This window comes from Syngnathus floridae, chromosome 14 (assembly GCF_059516105.1).
Source record: "Syngnathus floridae isolate MCC-2025c chromosome 14, RoL_Sflo_1.0, whole genome shotgun sequence".
NCBI classification, from domain to species: domain Eukaryota; kingdom Metazoa; phylum Chordata; class Actinopteri; order Syngnathiformes; family Syngnathidae; genus Syngnathus; species Syngnathus floridae.
The window spans coordinates 2,513,860-2,536,129 of NC_142426.1; the positions used below are offsets into that span (position 1 = coordinate 2,513,860).

The 22,270-nt window shown below is 41.5% G+C and overlaps 2 protein-coding genes across 9 annotated transcripts; both read left to right on the top strand.

Annotated features, from left to right (window-relative positions):
* The first annotated feature begins 122 nt into the window (after nucleotides 1-122).
* apol1 (apolipoprotein L1) lies at nucleotides 123-8,835 on the top strand. Of its 5 annotated transcripts, none has more exons than XM_088395484.1 (34): nucleotides 123-366; nucleotides 444-497; nucleotides 1,064-1,129; nucleotides 1,199-1,258; nucleotides 1,616-1,687; nucleotides 1,758-1,829; nucleotides 1,898-1,954; nucleotides 2,097-2,168; nucleotides 2,241-2,303; nucleotides 2,378-2,434; nucleotides 2,662-2,712; nucleotides 2,774-2,845; nucleotides 2,911-2,976; nucleotides 3,054-3,119; nucleotides 3,193-3,264; nucleotides 3,437-3,556; nucleotides 3,623-3,670; nucleotides 3,745-3,819; nucleotides 3,898-4,017; nucleotides 4,087-4,140; nucleotides 4,451-4,507; nucleotides 4,599-4,676; nucleotides 4,749-4,802; nucleotides 4,895-4,972; nucleotides 5,087-5,143; nucleotides 5,213-5,284; nucleotides 5,345-5,398; nucleotides 5,455-5,559; nucleotides 5,632-5,682; nucleotides 5,801-5,836; nucleotides 6,782-6,859; nucleotides 6,945-6,984; nucleotides 7,102-7,153; nucleotides 7,254-8,835. In XM_088395484.1, the coding sequence occupies exons 1-34, from the start codon at nucleotides 364-366 to the stop codon at nucleotides 8,215-8,217; spliced, it is 3,096 nt and encodes a 1,031-aa protein (XP_088251610.1). In that variant the 5' UTR covers nucleotides 123-363; the 3' UTR covers nucleotides 8,218-8,835. The 5 variants fall into 5 exon arrangements, with proteins under 5 accessions (XP_088251610.1, XP_088251611.1, XP_088251612.1 ...); XM_088395485.1 differs by having other exon boundaries at nucleotides 1,070-1,129; XM_088395486.1 differs by lacking the exon at nucleotides 4,087-4,140.
* An 816-nt stretch (nucleotides 8,836-9,651) lies between these two features.
* Nucleotides 9,652-22,083, top strand: LOC148386989 (uncharacterized). Of its 4 annotated transcripts, none has more exons than XM_088396868.1 (39): nucleotides 9,652-9,673; nucleotides 11,518-11,565; nucleotides 11,677-11,703; nucleotides 11,771-11,836; nucleotides 12,101-12,151; nucleotides 12,405-12,485; nucleotides 12,571-12,621; nucleotides 12,691-12,753; nucleotides 13,171-13,239; nucleotides 13,401-13,445; nucleotides 13,526-13,648; nucleotides 14,009-14,059; nucleotides 14,157-14,273; nucleotides 14,464-14,532; nucleotides 14,604-14,666; nucleotides 14,797-14,856; nucleotides 14,982-15,044; nucleotides 15,280-15,339; nucleotides 15,431-15,505; nucleotides 15,582-15,674; nucleotides 16,106-16,165; nucleotides 16,237-16,305; nucleotides 16,380-16,448; nucleotides 16,548-16,601; nucleotides 17,123-17,185; nucleotides 17,257-17,334; nucleotides 17,549-17,602; nucleotides 17,686-17,739; nucleotides 17,810-17,881; nucleotides 17,963-18,001; nucleotides 18,117-18,182; nucleotides 18,268-18,327; nucleotides 18,390-18,473; nucleotides 18,557-18,619; nucleotides 18,769-18,825; nucleotides 18,928-19,002; nucleotides 19,068-19,107; nucleotides 19,188-19,230; nucleotides 19,470-22,083. In XM_088396868.1, the coding sequence occupies exons 2-39, from the start codon at nucleotides 11,518-11,520 to the stop codon at nucleotides 21,238-21,240; spliced, it is 4,146 nt and encodes a 1,381-aa protein (XP_088252994.1). In that variant the 5' UTR covers nucleotides 9,652-9,673; the 3' UTR covers nucleotides 21,241-22,083. The 4 variants fall into 4 exon arrangements, with proteins under 4 accessions (XP_088252994.1, XP_088252995.1, XP_088252997.1 ...); XM_088396869.1 differs by having other exon boundaries at nucleotides 17,123-17,176; nucleotides 17,260-17,334; nucleotides 18,387-18,473; XM_088396871.1 differs by having other exon boundaries at nucleotides 17,123-17,176; nucleotides 17,260-17,334.
* Nucleotides 22,084-22,270: the final 187 nt, after the last annotated feature.

The following is a 22,270-nucleotide window of genomic DNA, read 5'->3' on the forward strand; positions in this document are numbered from 1 at the left end:
AATAATAAAAAAGCATTTGTCAATTCTGTACCGTCACGTTTTACCGTATTTTGAAGTTGAGATTTCCGAGTAGCACTGAACGCAACGCACCACAGTTTTCCTGTTGCCAGGTGAGTCAGGCCACGCCCTCCTCATCCACAAGACTCGTGGAACTGGTCCGTCGGGGTTTTTAAACATTGTTTTTGCATGAAAGTCGTCACAAAGAACTGGGTGAAAGAGGTTTTTTCCAAATGAGCAGGAGTGGGCGGAACGGTTCAGCTCGAAAGCCCGGAAAACTCTTTCACGGAAAGAACCGGGGGAAAGGACGTGGGAAATCTTCACGAGTTTGCTTCGGAGAGAGACTGAAGCTAAAACAGACCCAAAATGGTGAGCGAGAGCACCTTTGCTATACACACATTTATGTTGTTGTCAAATCGTTTTATATGTTGAACGTGTTTGGACAGAATCGATACGGCGACTTTGATCTGGACTTGGAGTGCGATGAAGGAGACGTCACAGTGAGTACAAAAGTTGTCAACATTTTAGGTTTTATGACGATGACAATGTTGACCATAGTAAAACATTGACAACAATCTGCTTCCTTCTAACTTTTATTTTCTAGATTGTCTTGAGGGCAAGGATATCTTAAAAATGTGCTGTCATGATTTATTCATTTTTTTGAATAGGCATTTTGTGAAACATTTACATTCCGTACATTACTCATGGTATCTAGTGATTTGGTTATTAAGACCATTTAAAATATATAAATGACCCCCCCCCCCCCCCCCAAAAAAAAAACAGGCAATAAGTACAATGGCAATTGTAGCTGCTATTGGTCATGTGTGGACTTTCAAATTAAATGAGAAGCTCATTTGTATGCTGTTGTTAACCAAAACAGCAGCACTCAATCTCTTTTTACCAAGTGTGTGGAGTCTGCAAACCTTTGAAAAAAAAGATACACACATACACAATATACTCCTCATGCTGTTTAACAATTACACTTTCTAAAAAAGGACTCTTTGCCAACTTTTGAACGGGCTTCTGCAACTGCGTAATGACCAATCAGCATTTTGTTCCTCTTGAGTTTCAGCAAAAAGCAGCATTGTTTGGCGGCATGTTCAAGAGATCCTCCAAATCGTCTGAACTGCAGGTGACGCATGACAATAATGCCAGTAGTAATCAACCTTGCAAGCTTACAATTTGAATGTTTACAACACAGGACAACCTGTCAGTCAGCAGTGAACTGTCAAAGAGTAACGACAGTCTGAACGACAACAAGGTCACATCCTGATTTTTATTGTCGCATTGGTGTGCAGTGCTAATGAAGACACCCAAATAATTGGCTTTTTTTTAAAATCATGATTCCAGGACAAAGGCGGCATGTTTAAGGGCATGTTCAAGAAGCAGCCTAAATTGTCCAAAGAGCCACAAGAGTTTTGTTGTTGATCTTCCACCTACTTGCTACTTTTCAACTTTCTGAACTTAAAGTAAACCTCGACTAAGTGAGACAAGCTTCATGTTGCTTTGTCACTTGCCTTATTCTCTCGCCCTTGCAATTGTTTTTACCGGTCACTTTTTGGCTGCCTTGAAGGCAAAGCTGTTTTCAGGAGCATGTTTTTTTTTTGTTTTTTTTTAGGTGGCGCTCTCACAGCACAATCCAGAGCTTTCTGCCAGCAACGGCAGCTTAGATGACAGCAAGCCATCCAAGGTGAGCACACGTTTGTATAGTTAGCTCAAACTAGTTAGCCTCTGATGCTAAACTCATTTGTCCTACGCAGGACAAGTCTGGCATGATGAGCGGAATACTGAAAAAAACTCCCAAACGAGGACACGCACGCCGGCCCTCGCAGGTACACGATACACAGGTCGCACTTGCATATGTATGTAAAGAGTTGAAAAATATATTTTGTTTGCCTAGGATCTTCTCGACATCGACATGTCCGTCAGCAATAACAATGTGAACGACAACGGCAAGGTGAAGAGTTGAATGTCACCTTTCCACGATATAGAAATTGTTTGATTATTGTTGTAAGACTGTTTTGTCCAGTGCTGAATGTGTTTTAGAATTCGGCTAGACTGTTTTGTGTTGTATTCTTTTTTTTTTTTTTTTTTTTAAGGCAGCGGTCTCACAACACAATCCAGAGCATTCAGCCAGCAATGGCATCTTAGATAAAAGCAAGCAGGGCAAGGTGAGCGCACTTGTTCAGTTAACGCACGCACACCAGTGAGCCTCTGACACTCACGTCGCTCATCTTACGCAGAACCAATCTGGCATGATGCTGAAAAAAACTCCTAAACGGGGACATGCACGCAGACCCTCACAGGTGACGCAATATACTAAGATGACGCCTATACGTGCAAGTCAAGTAAAGTCAAATATTCCGTTTTGTTCTTTTAGGATCTTCTAGACATTTACCTGTCCGCCAAACAGAACAATGTGAATGATAACACCAAGGTGCGCGAGTATTTGTTGTCACCATAAAAATGTTTTGAAGCAACTTTTAAGTGTTCCCTGAACATCTCGAGACGTAAATGCAGCACTGAATTAGTTTTAGGACAATTTCAGGACTGTCTATGGCTTTGAATTCAACACTGTGAAATAAATTCTAAAATATATACTATATATAAATACAGTATTATGTATTTAACTTTTTGAGCACAATGTGTTTTTTCCCGCTGTAGGAGAGCAGCGGAATGTTCAGCGGGATGTTTAAAAAAAGAACACAATCTCAGGTGATTCCCACACCCCTCTTGTATGACGTCATGGTCCTACAACCATCTGCTTCTTTTCCAGGATGATTTGTCTGAAAACAACGAGCAGTCTGAAAGCAGCAATAATCTGGCCGTCAACAACAACAATTCCAAGGTGAGCGTTACTTTCCTCTAGCGCAAAATAATGTTCATATCAATAGCTAACGTGCTGTTTCTCAGGAGTCAGCTGGAATGTTTAGCGGGATGTTTAAAAAATCACCAAAGCTGGTAAAAAAAAAGTCTCAGGTGAGCCATTTTTTTTTAAAGCGTTTTAGCTGAGTGTATAATTTGAATTTGACTTTGCAATTTATGGACTGGTCCAGGATGATTTGTCTCAATCCAGCGAGCTGTCGGCCAGCAGTGAAAACCTCTTTGAGGGCGGGACTAAGGTCAGCTGCGCTCAACCTCGAGGCTTTGCGTTAGCGTGACAACCCCAGCATTCATTTCCTGTTGTTTTTGCAGGAGAAAGGAGGACTCTTTAGCGGCATGTTCAAAAAGCCAAAACACACTTCTGCAACCAGAACACAGTCTCAGGTGGCATATCTTCTAATTTATATTCCTGAACTTAAACTTTTTTTCATTTGTTTTAGCATGACTGTGTTACAAGGCAATTTTAAAATCGTGTTTTACTCGCTTAGGTACCGACCAATCACGGCTCAGCTTGCGAACTTCATGTGAGCCGTGATCATCCGCTCTTATGTTTTAGGAGGACTTGACAGCAACCGGCAAGCTGTTCTCCAGCAGCGACAGTCTCGCCGAGAAGACGGGGAAGGAAAAGTCGCTAGGTTCCAAAGAAAACCTGACGGAGAAGCCCAAAGTCAAGCAGGTAATCAATACATTGGTGAACAATTTTTGTGAACAATTTGACTTGAGTGTGTCTGTGTGCCTTCAGAACGGCTTCAGCGCCATGATGAAGAACGCCTTCAACTATGACAAAACGGTGCGTTTGTCCATTTGTGCCGTTTTCAATGAAAAGCTCAAGTAATATGAGTATGAAAATCTGGGTTTGTTTAGGAGAAGGAGAACTCAGATGCTGATGTTACTGAGGAGACGTCAGACACCAGCGAGAACCAGACTAACCATAAACAGGTTCTCCGTGTTTGTGGATTTCATTGCCTGAACCTTCTAATTCATGTTTGTTTTAAACATTTATTTTTCTTTTGTCAGAGTAAGCTGGCCGGTGCCATGAACAAACTGAATCCGTTCCGGTCTGAAAAAGACAAGGAAAGTGACTCCAGTGACGATGACACACCCGTCGCCGGCGACAAATTGTCCAGCCACAAACAGGTATTGAAATGTTCCTGGCGTTGATAGTCCTCTGCGACATCCATCTTAACGTGTCCCCACCTCCCTCAGAATGCCATGATGGGAGCCATGTCCAAACTTAATCCATTCAAGCCTGCCAATAAAGTAACTTGTCGTTTGTTTTTGCCGAGCTTGATGGTGACGGACGGTGCTGGGCATGTGTGGTTGCTGTGGTTTCTCGGTCTCTGTTACGCATCGGTGACTGTTTTAAGACCATTTGGAGATGTTTTGGTCTTAAACACAACACTGACTGAGTTTTAGGCCAGCTCGGGCTTTCTGTCTGCTTTTGAACACAAGGTTGATTATGTTTTAGGTCAATTTGAGAAGTTTTTAAAAACGCTATGACTTTTCAATATAGTTTTCACTACAGAAGTAAACAAGTTTATCTTATACTTGACTTTTCTTCTTTGCACAGAAAGACGTGGAAGAGACGTTCAAAGAAACTGATCAACAAGTGGAGGGGAAACAAAAAGTACTGTACTATAGGCATTATCATGAATAATCAGTGACAAGACACGCACGTCCTCTCTCTTTAAATCCTTCCTGTTTCTCACCCCGGCTAGCACAAAAATAGCGCCGTCGACAGGGAGCGAAAGCAAAGAAGTGAAACGCCGCCACTTCCGCACGGACCTACCCGAGAGGTTTGACAGTAGTTTGTTTCCACTTGACACTCTTGCCAACACGGCCGCCTTGACTTTGTCACGCGTTGACAGGAGAAGACACAGGTTCCTGTCAAAGCCCAGGCCAAAGCATTTGAAGACGCTAAGGTACTTACTGAATCTTCTGTGGCTTGCTTACCACCAAGTTTTTATGGTTTCCACTTTGGGGCAACAAATAGCATGTACTTTGCCTACCGCAGAACGACAAGGTCATGGTGTCCCAGAGGAGGGCAGATAAGGAAGCTCCCAAAGTTCCTCCACGCAAGCTTTCCGTGGAGGTAGGAAAAGCCTCCAAAGTTTGTGTTTGTGAAGGAAATTGAAATTGACCCAAAGGTCAGTTGACACGGTGTTCAAAAATTCCTAAAATTGACATACACTTGTTTGTCTATCAGGAGCTCAGGAGCAAAGCAGCCAACACAGTGGTGCCGGAGCAAGAAAACCAGAATCAGGTTCTCATCATGGAGCTTGAAGGCGACTTGAATACCTAGATGCCTATTAACGAGGTCATTATCCCGCAGAGCCAATCAGATGAGGAGTTTCTGAAAGAAGAAGACGGTGGCAGCCAGGGGAATGAGGTGACCCCGGTGGAGGTGAGGTGTTAATGTTATGACCAGATGGTGTTTGAGGGTATCTCACTGTGGCTTTCCCAGGCCAAGAAGAAACCAAAGCGCTACAACCCGTTCAATCCACGTGCTGCTGCCAAGGTACGTGAATGTTCCCAACATGTTGGCAACGTTTGACACTTATCACGTGACAACAGCCTCAAAGCTACGATGAAGTGCTGAATGACGAAGCAGCGGGAGAAGCAGAAGAAAAGTCCAAAGAGAATCCAAAGGAAGAGGATGGCACCAACAAACCAGAAGAGGTTTATTTTTTGGAGGGTTGCTGACTCTCATGATGAATCATTTGCCTTGTTTCACTTGTTTTTGCTTTTCAGGTCAAAGTCAAGAAGCCTAAACGCCACAATCCCTTCATGCCTCGAGTCAAGGTCATTCTCACGCTTTTATTAGCTCCAGTGTTTAGTATCGCTCGTGTGTTTGACTGTAGATTTATTTTGACCGTATAATTCCAAGATTACTGAGCTAATTGGTTTTCGTGTGTTGCAGAACAAAATGACACAGAGACGCGATGAAGAGGCTGAGGTACACATTTTATTTCAATTTGGTTTCAATTAGGGTTTTTTTTTTGTTCCGCACAGTGTTCTTTGGACACACAATTCTTTTCACGCTGTTAGGGCTTTCTTCCCACACAATGTCACGTTGTCATCTTTCTCACCACTGTTACGATAAAGAGCTGTTTTGGTCGCCTGACATCTGTTGGTTTTTTGTTGTTGTTTTTATTCACTTTTTGCTCCTCCCCTCCCTTGCATTCCAAAACAAAAGCCGCTGCATGAAGGCATGTAAGGGGAGATGAGGCTGCCACAATGTGTCCTGACTTGTTTGCTTGCTTCCCTTTACCGAGACGCCATTTTTGCAAAAACACAGCACTTCTGCTACAGGAGGAACACCTGCTATGATCAGATATTGTTCTTTTACTGTAAAACACACAATAACATATTATAATGAGATATTCAGTTTGGTTGGAACTGGTTTGACACATTGACACTTTTTATTTGGTTAAAATGAAATTTATTGATTATATACAATACATATTTGGATATATATTTATTTATTCGCTTTTATTTTGTCTTGATATAATTGCATTTCTGTTTACTTTAATTTTTTTTTCTTTCACCAATTGAATATTTTTTATCAAATTATACTTAGGTTTGATTTATTTGTTTGAATTGAATTTACGCTTTGATTTTGTGCTCATTGAAGTTTATTTTATTGTGATGTCATTAGTTTTTGTTTTAATCGAACCCAATGTATTTTTAACTTTTATGTTTGAGGATTTAAACATTCATTCATAAGCATCGTCTAAATGTTTTTTTAGAATTGTTTTTATTTGATATATTGTCAGGGTTTTTTAGGAGTCCTTTTGTCACCAAACACCAAATGCAGAGAAATCTCCACTTTCTAATTGTTGAAGTAAACAGAATTAATGTTACAATCGTTGAAAAAAACTTGGCACTGCTTGTGTTCCAGAACAAGGGTGGAAACAGGGGTTTGTTTGAACGGCTGGAAGAATTCCGTATTGAGCCATCGCAGCCTGAAGACAGACAGGTCAGTTTGCATTTCCATGACAAGATCGTGTGAACTGGCCTTAATCAAGCCAACAACTTTTTTTTTTTTTTGGTTCATCTTACAGGACATGGATGGTCTTATGGAGTGGTGGAACAATGTGGAGTGTAAGTTCGTCTAAAATTGTGCACAATTGACCCTGCACGACAGCATTGAAAAAAGGACGCTGTTGTTCAAATAGGATCGACTATATTTTGCATCTTTTAAAATGTGCTCTTCCTCAGCTTGGGAGGACACACCTCAGGAGGACGACATGACCGATAAAGAAGAAGCGAAGTAAGTGTCGGGGATAGACATTCCAAGTCTCTTAACAGATATTTATTTTCATATTTATATGTGTTTGTGACCGTTGTAAAATTGCAACTACTATGGTCAGGGCATTTGCGGTAACAGCGGAGAAGGTTCAGAAAGGCATCCGGGTGTTCAACAAGCTGTTCTCAGAGCGCGCCGAGAGCCTTTGGCAGCACGTCATCAACCTGAACGCCATGGCCGACGGCCTAGATAAATTCAACAAGAACACCAAGATTGCCCAGATTACCGGCGGCTCCACCAGCGCCATCGGCGGCGTGGCCACCATCGCCGGCCTGGCCCTGGCGCCCGTCACCTTCGGCACCTCTCTGATCGTGACGGCCGTGGGGCTGGGCGTGGCCACGGCGGGCGGCCTCACTTCGGCCGGCGCCAGCATCTCCAACCAGGTCAACAACTCCATGGACCGCAAGAAAGTCGAGAAGATTGTGGAGGACTACCAAGAGAAGATGGCGGACCTCAACAAGTGCCTCAAGTTCATCAAGCAGGGAATCGAGAACCTGCGGCGCTTCGACCTCATCAAGATGAAGAACAACGCCTACAACCGCGAATTCCCTGTGCTCAGCAGCAGCTTCTACGAGGACGGCGCCATGGCGGGCAAGGCCATCCTTATTAACGCCAACGAGATCATGCGCGTGGTGCAGATCGCCAACGTGGCGGGCAGCACAGCGGCCCGCGCTGTTCAGATTGCCAGCATGGCCACCGGTGTCCTCACGGGCCTCTTTGTGGGGATGGACATCTACTTTGTGGCCAAGGACTCAAAGGAGCTCAAGAAGGGTGCCAAGTCTGAGTTCGCCGCCAAAATACGGGAGGTGGCTACGCAGTTGCACGACGGCCTGGTGGAGCTCAACAGCATCCGAGAGGAGCTGCAGTGCACCACCGCGCCCCAGGACGAAAACCAACGAGAGGACGACACTTCGGGTGAGAAGGAGAAGATGAAAGGGGGTTACGACTACGACAGCTCGGAAGAAGACGAGATTGACCGCACTAAGAAAGCCATCAAGAAAGACCTCGACAACAGGGAGTACGTGTGACATTGGAAAAACTGAGTCAATATCCAAAGAGATGCTAAGTCCAAAAATGATAACCAAAATTTTGTCTGAAATACAAACTGGAACAAAATATACAACCAAACTAGATTGATGACCATTCTGACATTTTTGAGGTGAAATTTGTCTTCTGGCTAGTCAAGGCAGACTTCAAAATTGTTGAACTATTCACAAATGGATGCCTCTGGTTTTTACTCTTTTTTTTCATTTTTCATTTTTCATTTAACAAAACATTTTTGATCTACAAATAATGTTTTAGTCTTTTTTTTTTATAACTCATGTGCCTTTTATTGTACTAAATTCCACAATGCTAGCTAGCTAACGTTAGTCAACCGTCTCGGAATGAAATTTATAAAAATGTTTAATATATAGTTTTGCAACAATATTTTAATGTTTGGACACTAGAGTGACCTTTGCAACAATGCTAATGCTTTTAGCGCTAACCTGTTCACTGGATAAATCCATGCTTTGTTTTTTATTTAACTTTTGTATTTATTGTGGGTGGATGTAGCATGTGCAATGTATGTTTTGTGTAATAGGTGATGAAAGGAAAAGTGGCTGTACCGGTAATCTGTGCAATAAAAAAATAAAGATTCCCATGAAGGCCTGATTGTTTTGTAACCTATGCATACGGCAAACAGGTTAAAAAGATATCTGAGGTATGGGCAATATGAAATTTATCCTTTAAAAAAACATGAATTCATTTTAAAAAAAATCTGTTGAGTGTTTCTTTAAGTCAACACATAAATGTGCATTTATTAATAAAATACAAATTATATTAGTTTTTATTATACAAGTATGATATGGATGTATTTTTTAATCAATGTAATGAAATTCAATTTGACTATAATCTTATTCATTTTCATTGGGGTCATAAACATTAAACATTAAAACAACACCAGTAGTTAGAAGGATGAAAATAACCCTAAACACACAAAGGATCTGTAATGATTATTTCTGTTTTTATTGTATCAATACAAAATTGTAAAGTAGTTAAATTATTTGATTTAATTGGATGGTTTTCCCTGAATAAGTACTACTCAATAAGCATATATTTATTTAGTTAGGTCGTCCTCAGACGAGCTTCCATAGTAGAAGCTATACATTGCTAAAAATGGCTGTGGGGTGCAGCTCCTCACAGTATCCCCAATCCAACCTTTAATGCTGAGTGTCAAGCAGGGAGGCATCAGGTTCCTTTTTGTATGACTCGGCCGGGGATCCAACCCACGACCTCCCAATCTCAGGGCGGACACTTATACCACAAGGCCACTGAGCTGGTATTTGGTCTTAATAATTTCTTAGCCCTTCTTTGATTTAGCCAAGACTGCCAACCCTTTTTCTATTTTGTGTGTCAGATGTGAGGTTGAAACTGATGAGCCAAACCTGCTGGGACCCAAACAGATTTGAGTTAGGCCTCGCCCCTCCCTCCATCTCCTCCCAGGTGAGTCACGCACAAAGGAAACAAAACAAAAGGTTTCGAGACATCGTTGGCAGGTAAAATGGCCACTTTTATCATGCTGACATATGATGTGGCTAATGATTGCAGTTGTGCATGGCTTGCTTCATCTGCATGTATGTGTTCAAGTCAGCCTGCTGGTAAACAAAGCAAGGCGAGGGAGGGCGTGTGCGCTTTAGTTGAGCTAGACAGTTGCTAATTGTCATTATGAATATTTCTACTGGCAGTTATATAATTATATTACTATTATTCTTGTCGGCACAATGAGCTAGTGGTTTGCACAGAGTCCAAGTTTGAATACGGGCTCAGGCCTTTCTGTGTGGGCTTTTCATGATCTCCGGTGCTTGCGCTTTGCTTTCACTTAGTTATCGTCACATCTTCATGCAATACAAGATCTTTGGGGAGGCATCAGAGACGCTAACAAGCTGGAACATGCACAAACAGCGCACAAAAGATTATATTTAGAAAGTCAAACATTGTCTCTGGAATTCCAGCGTGATACTGGACATGTCATTGAGTAAAGTTACAGTAAGGAGCATTAAGACAAGTAAAATTAATGTTTTGTCCAGTTGGAGAAACAAAACTGACACAATTAATTGTAAATGTATATAAAATACATTTAATTAATGTAATGTTTGACAACAAATGTTAAGATCTTTTTAGATCTATTATTATAAAAGTTTTTATTTTATTTTAAAATACGTACCATTAAACACACATTACATTTTTTACAGTAATACTTGGCGTAAAAAGTTTGAGGAGCACTGGAATAAATATTTGGTTTTCTATGGAAGAAAAAATCATAAAACCAATTTGTTTTGATCATTGTGAAATGTTTAATTAAAATTTGTTATTGGTTATTTATTTATCATTCACTACTACTCACATTTTGGGAAATCAACCCACAAAAATAATCTATTATTGTCTCACGACGCGGATGGCTGTGGTGAAGTTAGAAATTTCGGAGCTTGTGAACGCCTCCGCAGCTGGAGATGCGTTGCGGGGCGGGTGTGGTGAACACTTTGGGAAACTTCTGAGAGGCATTCACTTGCCTTACGTTGCCCATTGACTTTAGATGCCATTGACGGAGGGAGGAAGAGCAGCGAGGTGAGACAAATAAACGACATTAACTCCACACAAATAACATATCAGCTGCTCGGAAATGATCATTTGTGAACGCTTTTTGTCCAGTTGCTGTGTTCCAATGTGACCGGTGTGTCTATCTTTCATTTAAATAATGAAAAAGGTCTACTTTTTTTTCTGTTGTAACTCTCTGGTGCCTCACTTTCAGCACGTGATAATTGGGGGAAGGTGTGTTTTCTTAGTCAACTAGACAGGAAATGTGTATTTTCACAATTAAATTGTCATTATGAAGCACTTCCGGGTGTCCCAAAATTCTGAAACGTACATTTTGAATTATTGCACAGTAGGCCAAGGGCTAACAAAACAAAGAGCAACGTCACGTTTTGGTTGTATTTGTTGTCTCGAAAAACAAACGTTATTGTTGCCTAGATGTGGTGCTCTTCCTCTGTGTTTGTGTGTAGTGTAACTGTGTTTTACTGCTTCCTAGTGGCTAATGAGCAAACCTTTCAAACAATTCAAATTCTTTACATTTGAATGATTAGTACTGTATATTTTTCTCAGTAGCGTGCATTCTTGACTGGCCTTAACACTATGAAAGCACTGGCCTACATTTACAATTTAGGTCATTTCAAATTAAAAAGTCCAAATGTGCTCATAAATAGCTTCCATCATTTCACACACATGTGGAAGCTGTCTTGGTACCATGGTGATGAATCTTCTGTCTTTTATCACTTTATGGAACTCAGATGGAGCCGTGCGTGATGAAGCCTGAAGCAAAAAAGAAAACCAAGCCCGTGAGATACATATAAACATTAAGAAATAATAACCGTTTTTAAAAAAAAAAAAGAAGAAAAATCACACTCCTGGGTAATATTTCTAATAATAAATCTTTGTTGCTTTCACAGACCAAACTGCCTCCCTGGCCTCCCGAGGTACTTCATCCGCCCGTCCAGTAACCGACTGTTTGCTGAGGTGTAAAAAACACGACTTTGTTTACAGCCTCGAAACGATGCAGAGAAGTTGGACAAGCCCATCCCTGTGGTGCCTCCGCGACCAAAGCACAGCGTGTGTACAAAATAATATTTTTCTGTCAAAAATGTTTCAAAATAAACGTTGAGTCTTTTGTTTTTATTTTTCAATGCCCTTTTTGCAATTATTTTATCATTTGTTTCAACTTCCATGTTCAAGCCGTCACCTCAAAGGTTGATTGTTTGATTGATAGCAGGTCAGCAAAAGGGGGCACCTGGTTCTTGTAACAAGTGAGAAAACGCGGATTGTACATGATTAGACTGTAATTCAATTTTCTTTTTTTTTTTTGTGTGTGTGCAGGAACTGAGCCAAACGCAGTATCATTTGAAAAGATTAGCCGCGGATGGTGAGGTAAGATTATTTTTTTTAAATCTTAGAAGGAATTTATATATGTTTATTCTCTGGGAAATCGATTAAAAGCAACTTTTTTGTCATCTTAAATAAAAAAGTCCATATTTTTTAAAGTGATTTAAACTGTCATTTTAGAAATTCGTGTTGAAAACACAATATTTCAAAACATTAGGCATTACTTTGGAGATTGAAAACACAAAAAACATGATCGTTTCAGTGACAAGTCGTTTCATGATTTTGACGTGATTTTCAGGGCCAGAGAAACGTGACACAAAGGGAGACGAAGGAGAACAAAACAGAAACTCCTGTGCCCCCACCTAGACAAGCTAAGCAGGTGAAGTACAGTACTGTCAGAATAAACCAAAAATGAATTTTAAAATCTGAATTTAGGTTTTTTGGGGGTTTTTTTTGGCACTCAGGAGAGGAACCAGACCACAAGACACAGTCAAGGCAACAGTGACGACAAGCAAGTACGCCTCTCGTGACGCCATCTCGCTGTTGGCGGGCAACATGAATACTTGATCCGCTTCTTTCTTCAGATTTCTGTCAAAAGCGTCCAATCAGATGCGCCCTCTGACATCAAGATGATTTGTCACTTCCTGGTTAGATTACATTTTGATTGATTGATTGATTTTATACATCATTCATTTTCCTCAAATGCAGACAACCAAGTTGCGAAAAAGCCTGAAAGACAAAAAAGCGTCATTCATTGTAAGCAATGTGGGTGCTAATGCTAACAATGCTTCTAATACGTACTAATAGCGCTTACAGGTTCACCTTTCATCGGGGATGGGCAACTGAAATTAATTTGAGGATTTGTCAAATCAAGATCTCACAACACTTGCTATACTAACATAAGATAAGAGACTAACATAATAAGATTGTGTAAGAAGCGGAGACAAAGGATGGACAAGGTTGGATGGGCTCTCTGGCTCAACGGGTTTATAGGAGCGTGCTCACGTGTTCAACACACACCGACAAAACCCGTTTTTGTGACTCACACGATGTGTTTGCTTCAGAGTCATTTGACTGACGACCAGGACAGAGGTGACGACACTCCGGACAAACACGCCGCATCCGCCAAACCGGTATTTAGCACTGTCCGTCCTTGTGTGCGTGCGTGTGTGTGTGTAGGTACTATCTATTTTTCAGAATTACCTTCACTCTTATTGTAAATAATAAAATGTGTACGTGTTTGTATGTATTTGTGCGTGTGAAACATGACAGCATGTGAATTTTTGCTCGGCAGGGCGTCCTGAAGGGCATGATGAAGCACCTCAAGTCCACACCCAAAGTACGAGATGCACCCCAGGCGATGATGGTTGTCATCATAATCATTATGTGCGCAGATGTTGACATTTGTCTTCCTTGAAGGTTGGCGGCGGTGGCGGCAGTGGCGAGGCACTTGTCGATCCCAACAAGGAGGAAGCGTCTCAGGAAAAAGAACAGACGGCCAGTGACAAAGTCAAACAGGACAAAAGTGCAGAATCCAAACAAGTAAGACATGAGGATGATGATGAAACCTGCTTGTCATCATTGTAAGACAAGACATATTCTTTCTATTTTCTTTCATAAAGTTTTCCTATTTTTACCAGGATAACATGATTCACTGAATTTATGTATCTGTTCATTGATTTTTTTTTATTTTGTCTATTATTACTTACAATTCATTCTTGTATTAATAATACATATATTTTTCATTAAATTATTTTGTAATCAATTCATATTTTTATAAAAGGTATTTAATTATATTTTCATTATTTAAAAAAAATGGTGTTAAATAAAACATGATCCATTCATTTATTTGTAGCAGTAATATTTAACATAACAGCGACATGTACATATTTTATTTTTCAGGACTTTGGGGGTCGATTCGCTGGAATGTTCCGGAAATCTCCTTTGGTGACGGTAACTCCTGTCGGTCGTCTTTTGCTGTGTTTCTCAGTATTGTTTTATTGATCATCGTCATCCCTTCCATTTCCTTTCTATTTTTTGGGTGAGGTAGGTGGGGAAAATGGACGGCGATTCAGAGGAGAGTGAAGAAGACGAGAAACAATCTTACGCTGGAATTTTCAACGGGGTGTTCAAGAAGAAACCTCCAGAAGAGGCTCAGATGGATGAGGTCAAACTTCTTCTGAATACCGTGGCGTCTTGACGTACGAGTGACGCTAGCTAACGACCGAGTTCTTTGTGATTCAAGCCGGCGACTGGCATAAACACCAAAGGACTAACAACTAGCGATTGTGTTTGACTGTAACGTAACAAAATGTGAAAAATGTGAAGCGCTGTTAATGCTTTTTTTTTTCCTTCAGGAGGAGCAGCCTGGTCTCCGTGACGACTTGTCAGACAGCAGCGACAATCTGTCCCCGAAGGCCTCCGAGGTAAGGTGCTCTTATAATAGCGTCACCATCATTGAAGATGTCACCAACAAGTGTGTAAAATTGCGTTGCAGGAAAAAGGAGGATTTTTCAGCGCAATCCGCCGAAAGACTCCCAAAGAGGTGGCATCCAAGCAGGTCAGCCACTTCAAAATATTCTCTTGAAAGACCTCCAGGTGGATTGTGTCTGTCCACGGATCCTGTACATTACATTAGTTTGGTTGCTTAGGGTTCATTCCAATTGAGTCAATTGTATTTTTGCTCATAGGATTCTAAAGAGCCCCGCGATGATCTGTCGGGCAGCACAGACAGTCTGACAAACAATAAGGTGATTTCCCCCCCCCCCCCCTGTTTATATAACATAATACAAATCATCTTTTGTGTTATTTTCATTTTATTAATATACTATTAAGGTTTATTCATGTATAGGTGATGCTGACAAATGTCTTTCAGGAAAAAGCAGGACTATTTGGTGGATTCTTTAAGAAGGCTACCAAAGCGGCTCAGCCTAACCAGGTAAACAATTCAGTGACATTTTTTAGTATTTTTATGCAATGTTTTCATCCTTTGATTTGAACTCCTCTTAGTGAAAAATTGGTTCTATGATCATGAAGACTCAAATGAAGACGTTATTCTGGTTTAACAATTTTAGCTATTATTATTATTGACTGTACTCAATTCAAGAAGTATTATTGAACTTTTTATTGTGTTTCTGTGTCACTGAACGAGGCTCTGTTCTTGTCACTTGCAGGGTGAGAGCGTGGATAAAAGGTTGTTAGCCAGCAACGAGGATTTATCTGAGGGCGAATCGGTACGCAATGGAACATTTCAGATTTCCATATCGGGTGTGTGTTTGTTTGCGGCCATTGTCAAGACGGTGTGTTTTTTTGGGGGGGGCGCAGGGTCAGGACAAAGATCGAGGGCTCTTTGGCGTCTTCCAAAAAAAGACCCCCAAAGGAGAGAGAGACGCCTCACCGGTGAGGTTTTTTTTTTTTTTTTTTTTTTAACAAATTCCATTTTCATACTTGAGTCAATTGCATGTCCTGATTTCAGGACGGTGAGGAGGACAATGAAAAGGAGGAAAAGGGACAGGTGACCACAACGGCAGTGGGTGGGGACAATGCGGCCGAGAAGAGCGTTGCCAAGGTAAGAAACCAGATATTTTCGTTTGAACAATTGATGGATGGCCTTGTGCATCTAAGGGTGAAAACCCTAACCCTCCTTTGAAATCCTACTTTTTGTATGTGCATGATGAATTGTTGCTCATTTGAATGATTTAAAAAAAAGATCTATCTCATCTTTATTGTCATTTAAAAGGATTTATTTGACTAGTTTGAATCATTCAAGAATATTACTGCAATAGAATGCACATTTGTTTTTTTAGTATACTGTGCATGTATGTTTTTAATTAGATTTTTTTTATTTGACTCATTTTAATCTCAACTAACGTTAGAGGCGTTTTTTTGTTGTATATATTGTACAGGTATGTATGTTGTGCATAATTTAAATGTCAGTTTGTTTGATTTAGTCTAAATTCGTGTATAAATATTTGGTTGTGTTTCTTCATTTTCTTCCAGGATAAGAACCTTTTCAGCAACATGTTCAAGAAGCCTCAGAAGCCTGCAGAGGGCGATAAGGTGCCTCCCCCTCATCCCAAAAATTCTTGTTAGTAAGCCTTTGATAAAATATACTATCTGAACTATCTCAGGAAGCGGAGGTCAAGAGTGAAGTGACGCCGTCCGGAAGCACTGAGAACTTGACTGAGAATATCCGCAAGGTTTCAAAAAGTCTACTTGTTATTTTTGATCTCTCATTGTTTGACCCAAAAAAACAACAACAACATGTCTTTAGGGGAAAAAAGGAGGAGGCCTGGCGGGCATCTTCAAAAGATCCTATAGCAACGACAACCTGCTGGATGAGGTTACCAACACTTAGTACACTCGCAACCCTAAGGACACTCAACAAAGGAACTGGGTTGTTGTTGTTTTTCCTCTTACCAACACACACTTGTCATTCTAGGACAAGGAGAAGTCATCAAGTAATGACAATTTAGCAGAAAGCACCACTGTCAAGGTAATGTCTTCATTTTATTTACACCGAACAGTTATGTTTTACTTTACAAACGTAGTTGTACATTTTTGACCCTTCATTTTTTTATGTACACATTTTTGTTTCATTTACTTATTGAAAAGTTTTTCAAGATTGATGTTGATTGATGTGTTTATTACTGGACATCATTTTTTGCATCTACTTTTTTTTTTTAAAATTAGGGTTGTATTCATTTAAAAGTAAATGTCCTTCTTTTAACCTTCGCCACTTGGTTTTTATTTTAACATTTGAAATGACATCAAATCACATTAAGTTAAACTGTTGAATTTTCCATCATTTTTTCAAGTGTTTAATGATCACATTATTTAATTGTATGTCGATTTTTAAAAAAAAAAATTTTTTTTAAGAATTTTAACACACAAGCTATTTCTGAAATGGTTGAATGTTTACATTTTATTATTTGTATTTATGAACAATTTATATTTCCATTTTTGTTATTAGATTTGGATTCAAAATAAGTATTTTTTGTCTTGTTTTTATTTCAGGAAAAAAGTATTTTCAGTGGTATGTTCAAGAAAGCTCCGAAAGCAGCTGACGAGGTGACACTACAGATGATGATTATTTGTATTCATTTTTGCTGTTGTTATTTTGATATGTTGTGGCTATTCTTTTTGCTATGCAGGAGTCAAACGGTGATGACAAGAAGAAGCCCTTATCCGACAGCAATGAAAACTTGACAGAAGAAACTGGACCAAAGGTACAATGTTGACAGATGTCAGACTCTGTGTGTTTTTTCCTGCCTGACCCAATATTTGATTTTTTTTTTTTAAAGAATTTTAACACACAGGCTATTTCTGAAATGGTTGAATGTTTACATTTTATTATTTGTATTTATGAACAATTTATATTTCCATTTTTGTTATTAGATTTGGATTCAAAATAAGTATTTTTTGTCTTTTTTTTTATTTCAGGAAAAAAGTATCCTCAGTGGTATGTTCAAGAAAGCTCCGAAAGCGGCTGACGAGGTGACACTACAGATGATGATTATTTGTATTCATTTTTGCTGTTGTTATTTTGATATGTTGTGGCTATTCTTATTGCTATGCAGGAGTCAAACGGTGATGACAGCAATGAAAAGTTGACAGAAGAAACTGGACCAAAGGTACAATGTTGACAGATGTCAGACTCTGTGTGTTTTTTCCTGCCTGACCCAATATTTGATTTACATACAGGAAAAGACGGGAGGTTTGGCAGGAATGTTCAGAAAGTCACCCAAACCGGCGCCACGCTCCATCGCTATCAAGGTAACGTTGTCAGATGATCTACACTTGTTTGTTTGTTTGTTTATTTACCAGAAAATAACAAAAATCATCTTCTGCTTCCAGAATCCTCTTAGTGATGACAATCTGGATGAAAGTGCCAAGGTGAGATGACAGAACAAAAATCGGTCCCTCCCTCCGGGCCACTCATAAATGAAACTTGTAAAAAAGAAAATACAAATGAAATCATAAATAAATGTGATGTGTTTTTTTTAAATAGATGGATGACTTGTCAGGAGACGAACTATCAGGCACTACTGTCCATCTTGACGCTGCAACTGCTAAGGTGAGTGTTCAATACACTGTATGCCTTGAGGTATGTTGACACCTGTGTACATTCTATACGACGACTGTGTGTTTATGTCGAGCAGGAGAAAAAAGGAGGCTTTGCTGGCATATTCAAGAGAACGCCCAAAACTGCTGACAAACAGGTTAGGCTCTTTTTGAAGTCACATGGGGTTAACAAGCACTCAAATGCTGTTAATGCTAGCAGGACAATGAAGACAACAAAGAGGACGCGGCGCCACCCTCGGGTGGCGGACTGAGACGAAGGAGGACCATCAAGAAGAAACGACGAGTGAGCCTTTTGTTTTGCCAAATAGCCAAGCACAAAATGTCTTCTCTCACTTGACCGTCATGTCACTCTGGTCCATCCTCCAGGTTGTATCTTTCAGACTCAAGATGACTCTTCCCAGGATGACAAAACTCAACACATCATCGCAGGTAACACCAAATGTCATAGCAATGTCGAAGACCCACAAAAAAGTCTCCAAAAATTGAATGAATTGTGGGATGATGGATTTGCCAGGGGGCCATACAGCCCAAACTGATGGACTTTTGCCTTTTCTTCTTCCTTGTCTTGCGGCAACCAGGAAAAGATACCCATCATTGAGGAGAGCATGGAGATGGAGGAGATGATCCCAGCACAGGTTAGTTGCTTCTTTCCTCCTCCTTAATGCTATGATCTTTGGTAAGATGGAGCTTGGTAGGCTATGTGAAGCTAATAACCTTAGTGTACGTAAATCTTTCAGCAGAGCACGGTGGAGGTCCAGCCAGTGGAAATGGCAGCATACCCAACCGAAGGAAACCCTCTGGACTCTGAGGAGGTGTGTTCGACCGCCGTCACATGAGGTCAAAGTTGAGTGTCACGTTGTTGCTTTTTTTCTTGCAGGAGAATGACGGCCTGATGGACTGGTGGAAAAATGTTGAAGGCAAGTGTAACGTCTGACACGTTTGATCTGAAAGCTTTTCCCAGTCTCATGTGGTTGGTCTTGACTTCCTGTCTCTACAGGTTGGGCCGAGTGGAACAATTTCCAAGAAGATGAGGAGGAAATGTATGCACACGCTTTTGTTTTACACTTCGGGTTTGGATGAATGGACGGACAGACGGATGGATGTTGATCCCAGAGTGGATGCAGAGATTGAATTTGAATGAATGGGTGGATAAGTGATATAATAATGGATGAGCTAGTGGTAAAAAGGCCATTTAGTATCTTATATGCAGTATTGATTGTAATGCCGGTGTGCGTACCTGATGATTGAAACATTCCTTTCCGTCCGTCCATGTGTGCAGGGCAATGGAGGAGGCAGCCGACCGTGTCTACATGGCAGCGCGACTCTTTGTGCGCCTTTTCAATCAGCGGGGGGCATCCTTGCAACACTGCATCCTTGAGCTGCTGGCCCTGGCCGATGCCGCCGACTACTTCCACAAAAAGACCATATCAGCAGCCGTCGGTGGAGGCGTGGCCAGCGTGGCCGGCAGCCTGACCACCATCACGGGGCTCATCCTGGCGCCGTTCACCTTTGGCGCCTCCATCATTGTCACGGCGGTAGGCATCGGCGTGGCCACGGCGGGCAGCATCACCTCGGCCACGGCCAACATCACAGACGCCGTCCACTCCAACATGGACCGCAAGAAGGTGGAGAAGATGATCCAGGACTACCAGGAGCAGATTAAAGACATTCGCGAGTGTATGGAATTTGTGCAGGAGGGCATCGATACTCTGCAGGACTGGGACTTTGAGAAGTACACGCAGAGTACCGCTAAGAAGGCCTTGAACCACAACATCAAACATGTGGTGAAGGAAGGCGGCCGGGCTGGCAAGGCCCTCATGATAAACACCGACAAGCTCATTAGCACTGTTCAGGTGCTGGGTGCGGGGGCTGGAGCAGCCAAGGCTGCCCAAGCCATCAGCGTCACCACGGGGGTCATGTCGGCACTCTTCCTGGCCCTTGACGTCTTCTTCCTCGCCAAGGACTCCCATGAGCTGCGCAAAGGTGCTAAGACCAAGTTCGCATCCAAGATCAGGGACGTGTGCAAGGAGCTACAGGACGGCCTCCTGGAGCTCAACAAGGTCAAGACGCAGCTGCAGAAGACCATGGACGGCATCGAGGTGGAGGAGTATGAGGAGATCCAGGAGGTGGAGGAGGAGGTGGACGACGACGACGACGACTTGGAGTCGGATCCAAAGAAGCTGGCAGAACTGGAGCAAGAGCTGGACCTCATGGAGGAAAAACTTGACAAAAAGATTGAAGAGGGCAAAATCACAGCAAAGGAAGGAGATTCTAAGAAGACCAAGGAAGAAAGGACAAAAAAGGACAAAGTTGACAAGGAGACAGAGAACCGAATGGCAGCTTGGAAGGAGAAGCAGGAGAAAGAAGCAGCGTCGCTTAACAAAGTAGAGGAGAAGCCCAAAATGAAGGACAGCAAAAAGACAGAACGGGAGAGAAGCCACCGAGTTGAGGGGAAAGACGTGCCGGGAAGAACAGACACAAAGGGCGGAGAAGATGAGGAGAAAGAATCGCTGGGCAAAATGGAGGGCTCCAAAAGGAAGCCACAACATCAGCAAAGTCACAGTTGGAATCCAGAAGGAAGAGTGGATGTCGTCGCCCAGCGGGCCAGTCAGGAGAGAAGAAGCAGTGGACAAAGCAAGATGACTGATGGCATTCAAGCAAAGGATTGGAGGACAGAAATTACAGCAAGTCGTGATGGATGGGACACTCACAGTGGAAGCAATGAACGGAGGGGGTCACACCGGAGTCAAGAATCCAGCCGGAGGGACCGCATGGACGAGAGGACGTCTGCCAGCCAGAGGAGGGCAGCGGAAGACAAAAAACCAATGAGCCCAATAGAGAGCGCCCGCAACAAGTTCCAGACAGGCCACGAAGAGCATGGAGGTAGTAGCTCAGAGAGTCACAGAAGAGGAAGTAACAAGACAGGGACTGACCAGGAGAGGAGAGGAAGTGATCACAAGAGGAGAGGAAGTGACAGAGAGCAGAAACACAGTCATCGAGGTTCTTGGCATCCCAGTGTCCTGCCCGATGATGGCTATTTAGATATTTAGATCTGTCTTCTTTTGCAGAATTTCTCACACGACCTTAAAGCATAGCCCTACGCAAGCAAGACTTTGTTGTTTTAGTCGTAGTCCAAGTCCACCTCTCTTTTGGAGTCAGTGGAAAATTCGGCCTGAATAATTCTGTATATTACAGCAAACGTCTGAAATGATACGTACTACTCTTGTCCAGGTCATTTAGGTCTGTTGTTCAAGCAAGATTGACTGTAGGTACAGTATTTGTGGTCATGAAGAACTACAAGTCCTGACTGAATTTAGAGCCAGACCTTGATGTTTTGCTCATCGTTTTAAGGACAAAGTCCAATGCTAGACTGGAGCAAGTCGTCAAACCTTTGTGATCACATTTTGATTTTTGACAGGTCCAGGTTTAAAGCACAGTCTTGGTCTTTTGGTCCTCATATTCTAGCCAGTGGTTTGAGGAGCCAACCCAAGAATTTGGGCTCTAAAACCATAGCAAGAAGGCCTTGGTGCTTTAGTCGAGGCGAGGTCTTTTAGCCAATGTTGTGAACAGAATTTGTTTTCATGTTTTTGGGATAGTTACACTATTACACTATATTATTTTAATATACCAAATTTGTCACTGACATTTTAATAATTGAATGTATAGTTCACTGGTGTTGGTTTTCTTACTGAACAAATCAATTATTTTATGTGTCAAAATTGACACAGATGTCTTTTGAACGTGTAGAGGTTTTTAAACTATTGTAAAAAAACTTTCCTGTTTTAAATTATATTGAATGTGTAGATGAGGTTTCTTAACTATTGTAACAAATTTTCTCTTGTATGTTTTTGAAGAGTGTAAATTCATTAAATACATACCTTTCAATGTCTGCATTACGTGTGTCGGGTGGCATAGCAGTGTCTGTCACTCACTCATGAATCTTTGCGAACGAACCTGAGGATGGTGGTGTACCTAATGGAGTGTCCGAGTGACGTCACAGATCAACCAGCCAATCAGAAAGTGGGGGTGAGGGCGGGTGTGGCACTTTTCACTTTCATTTAAGCTTTGGCCATGATTTTT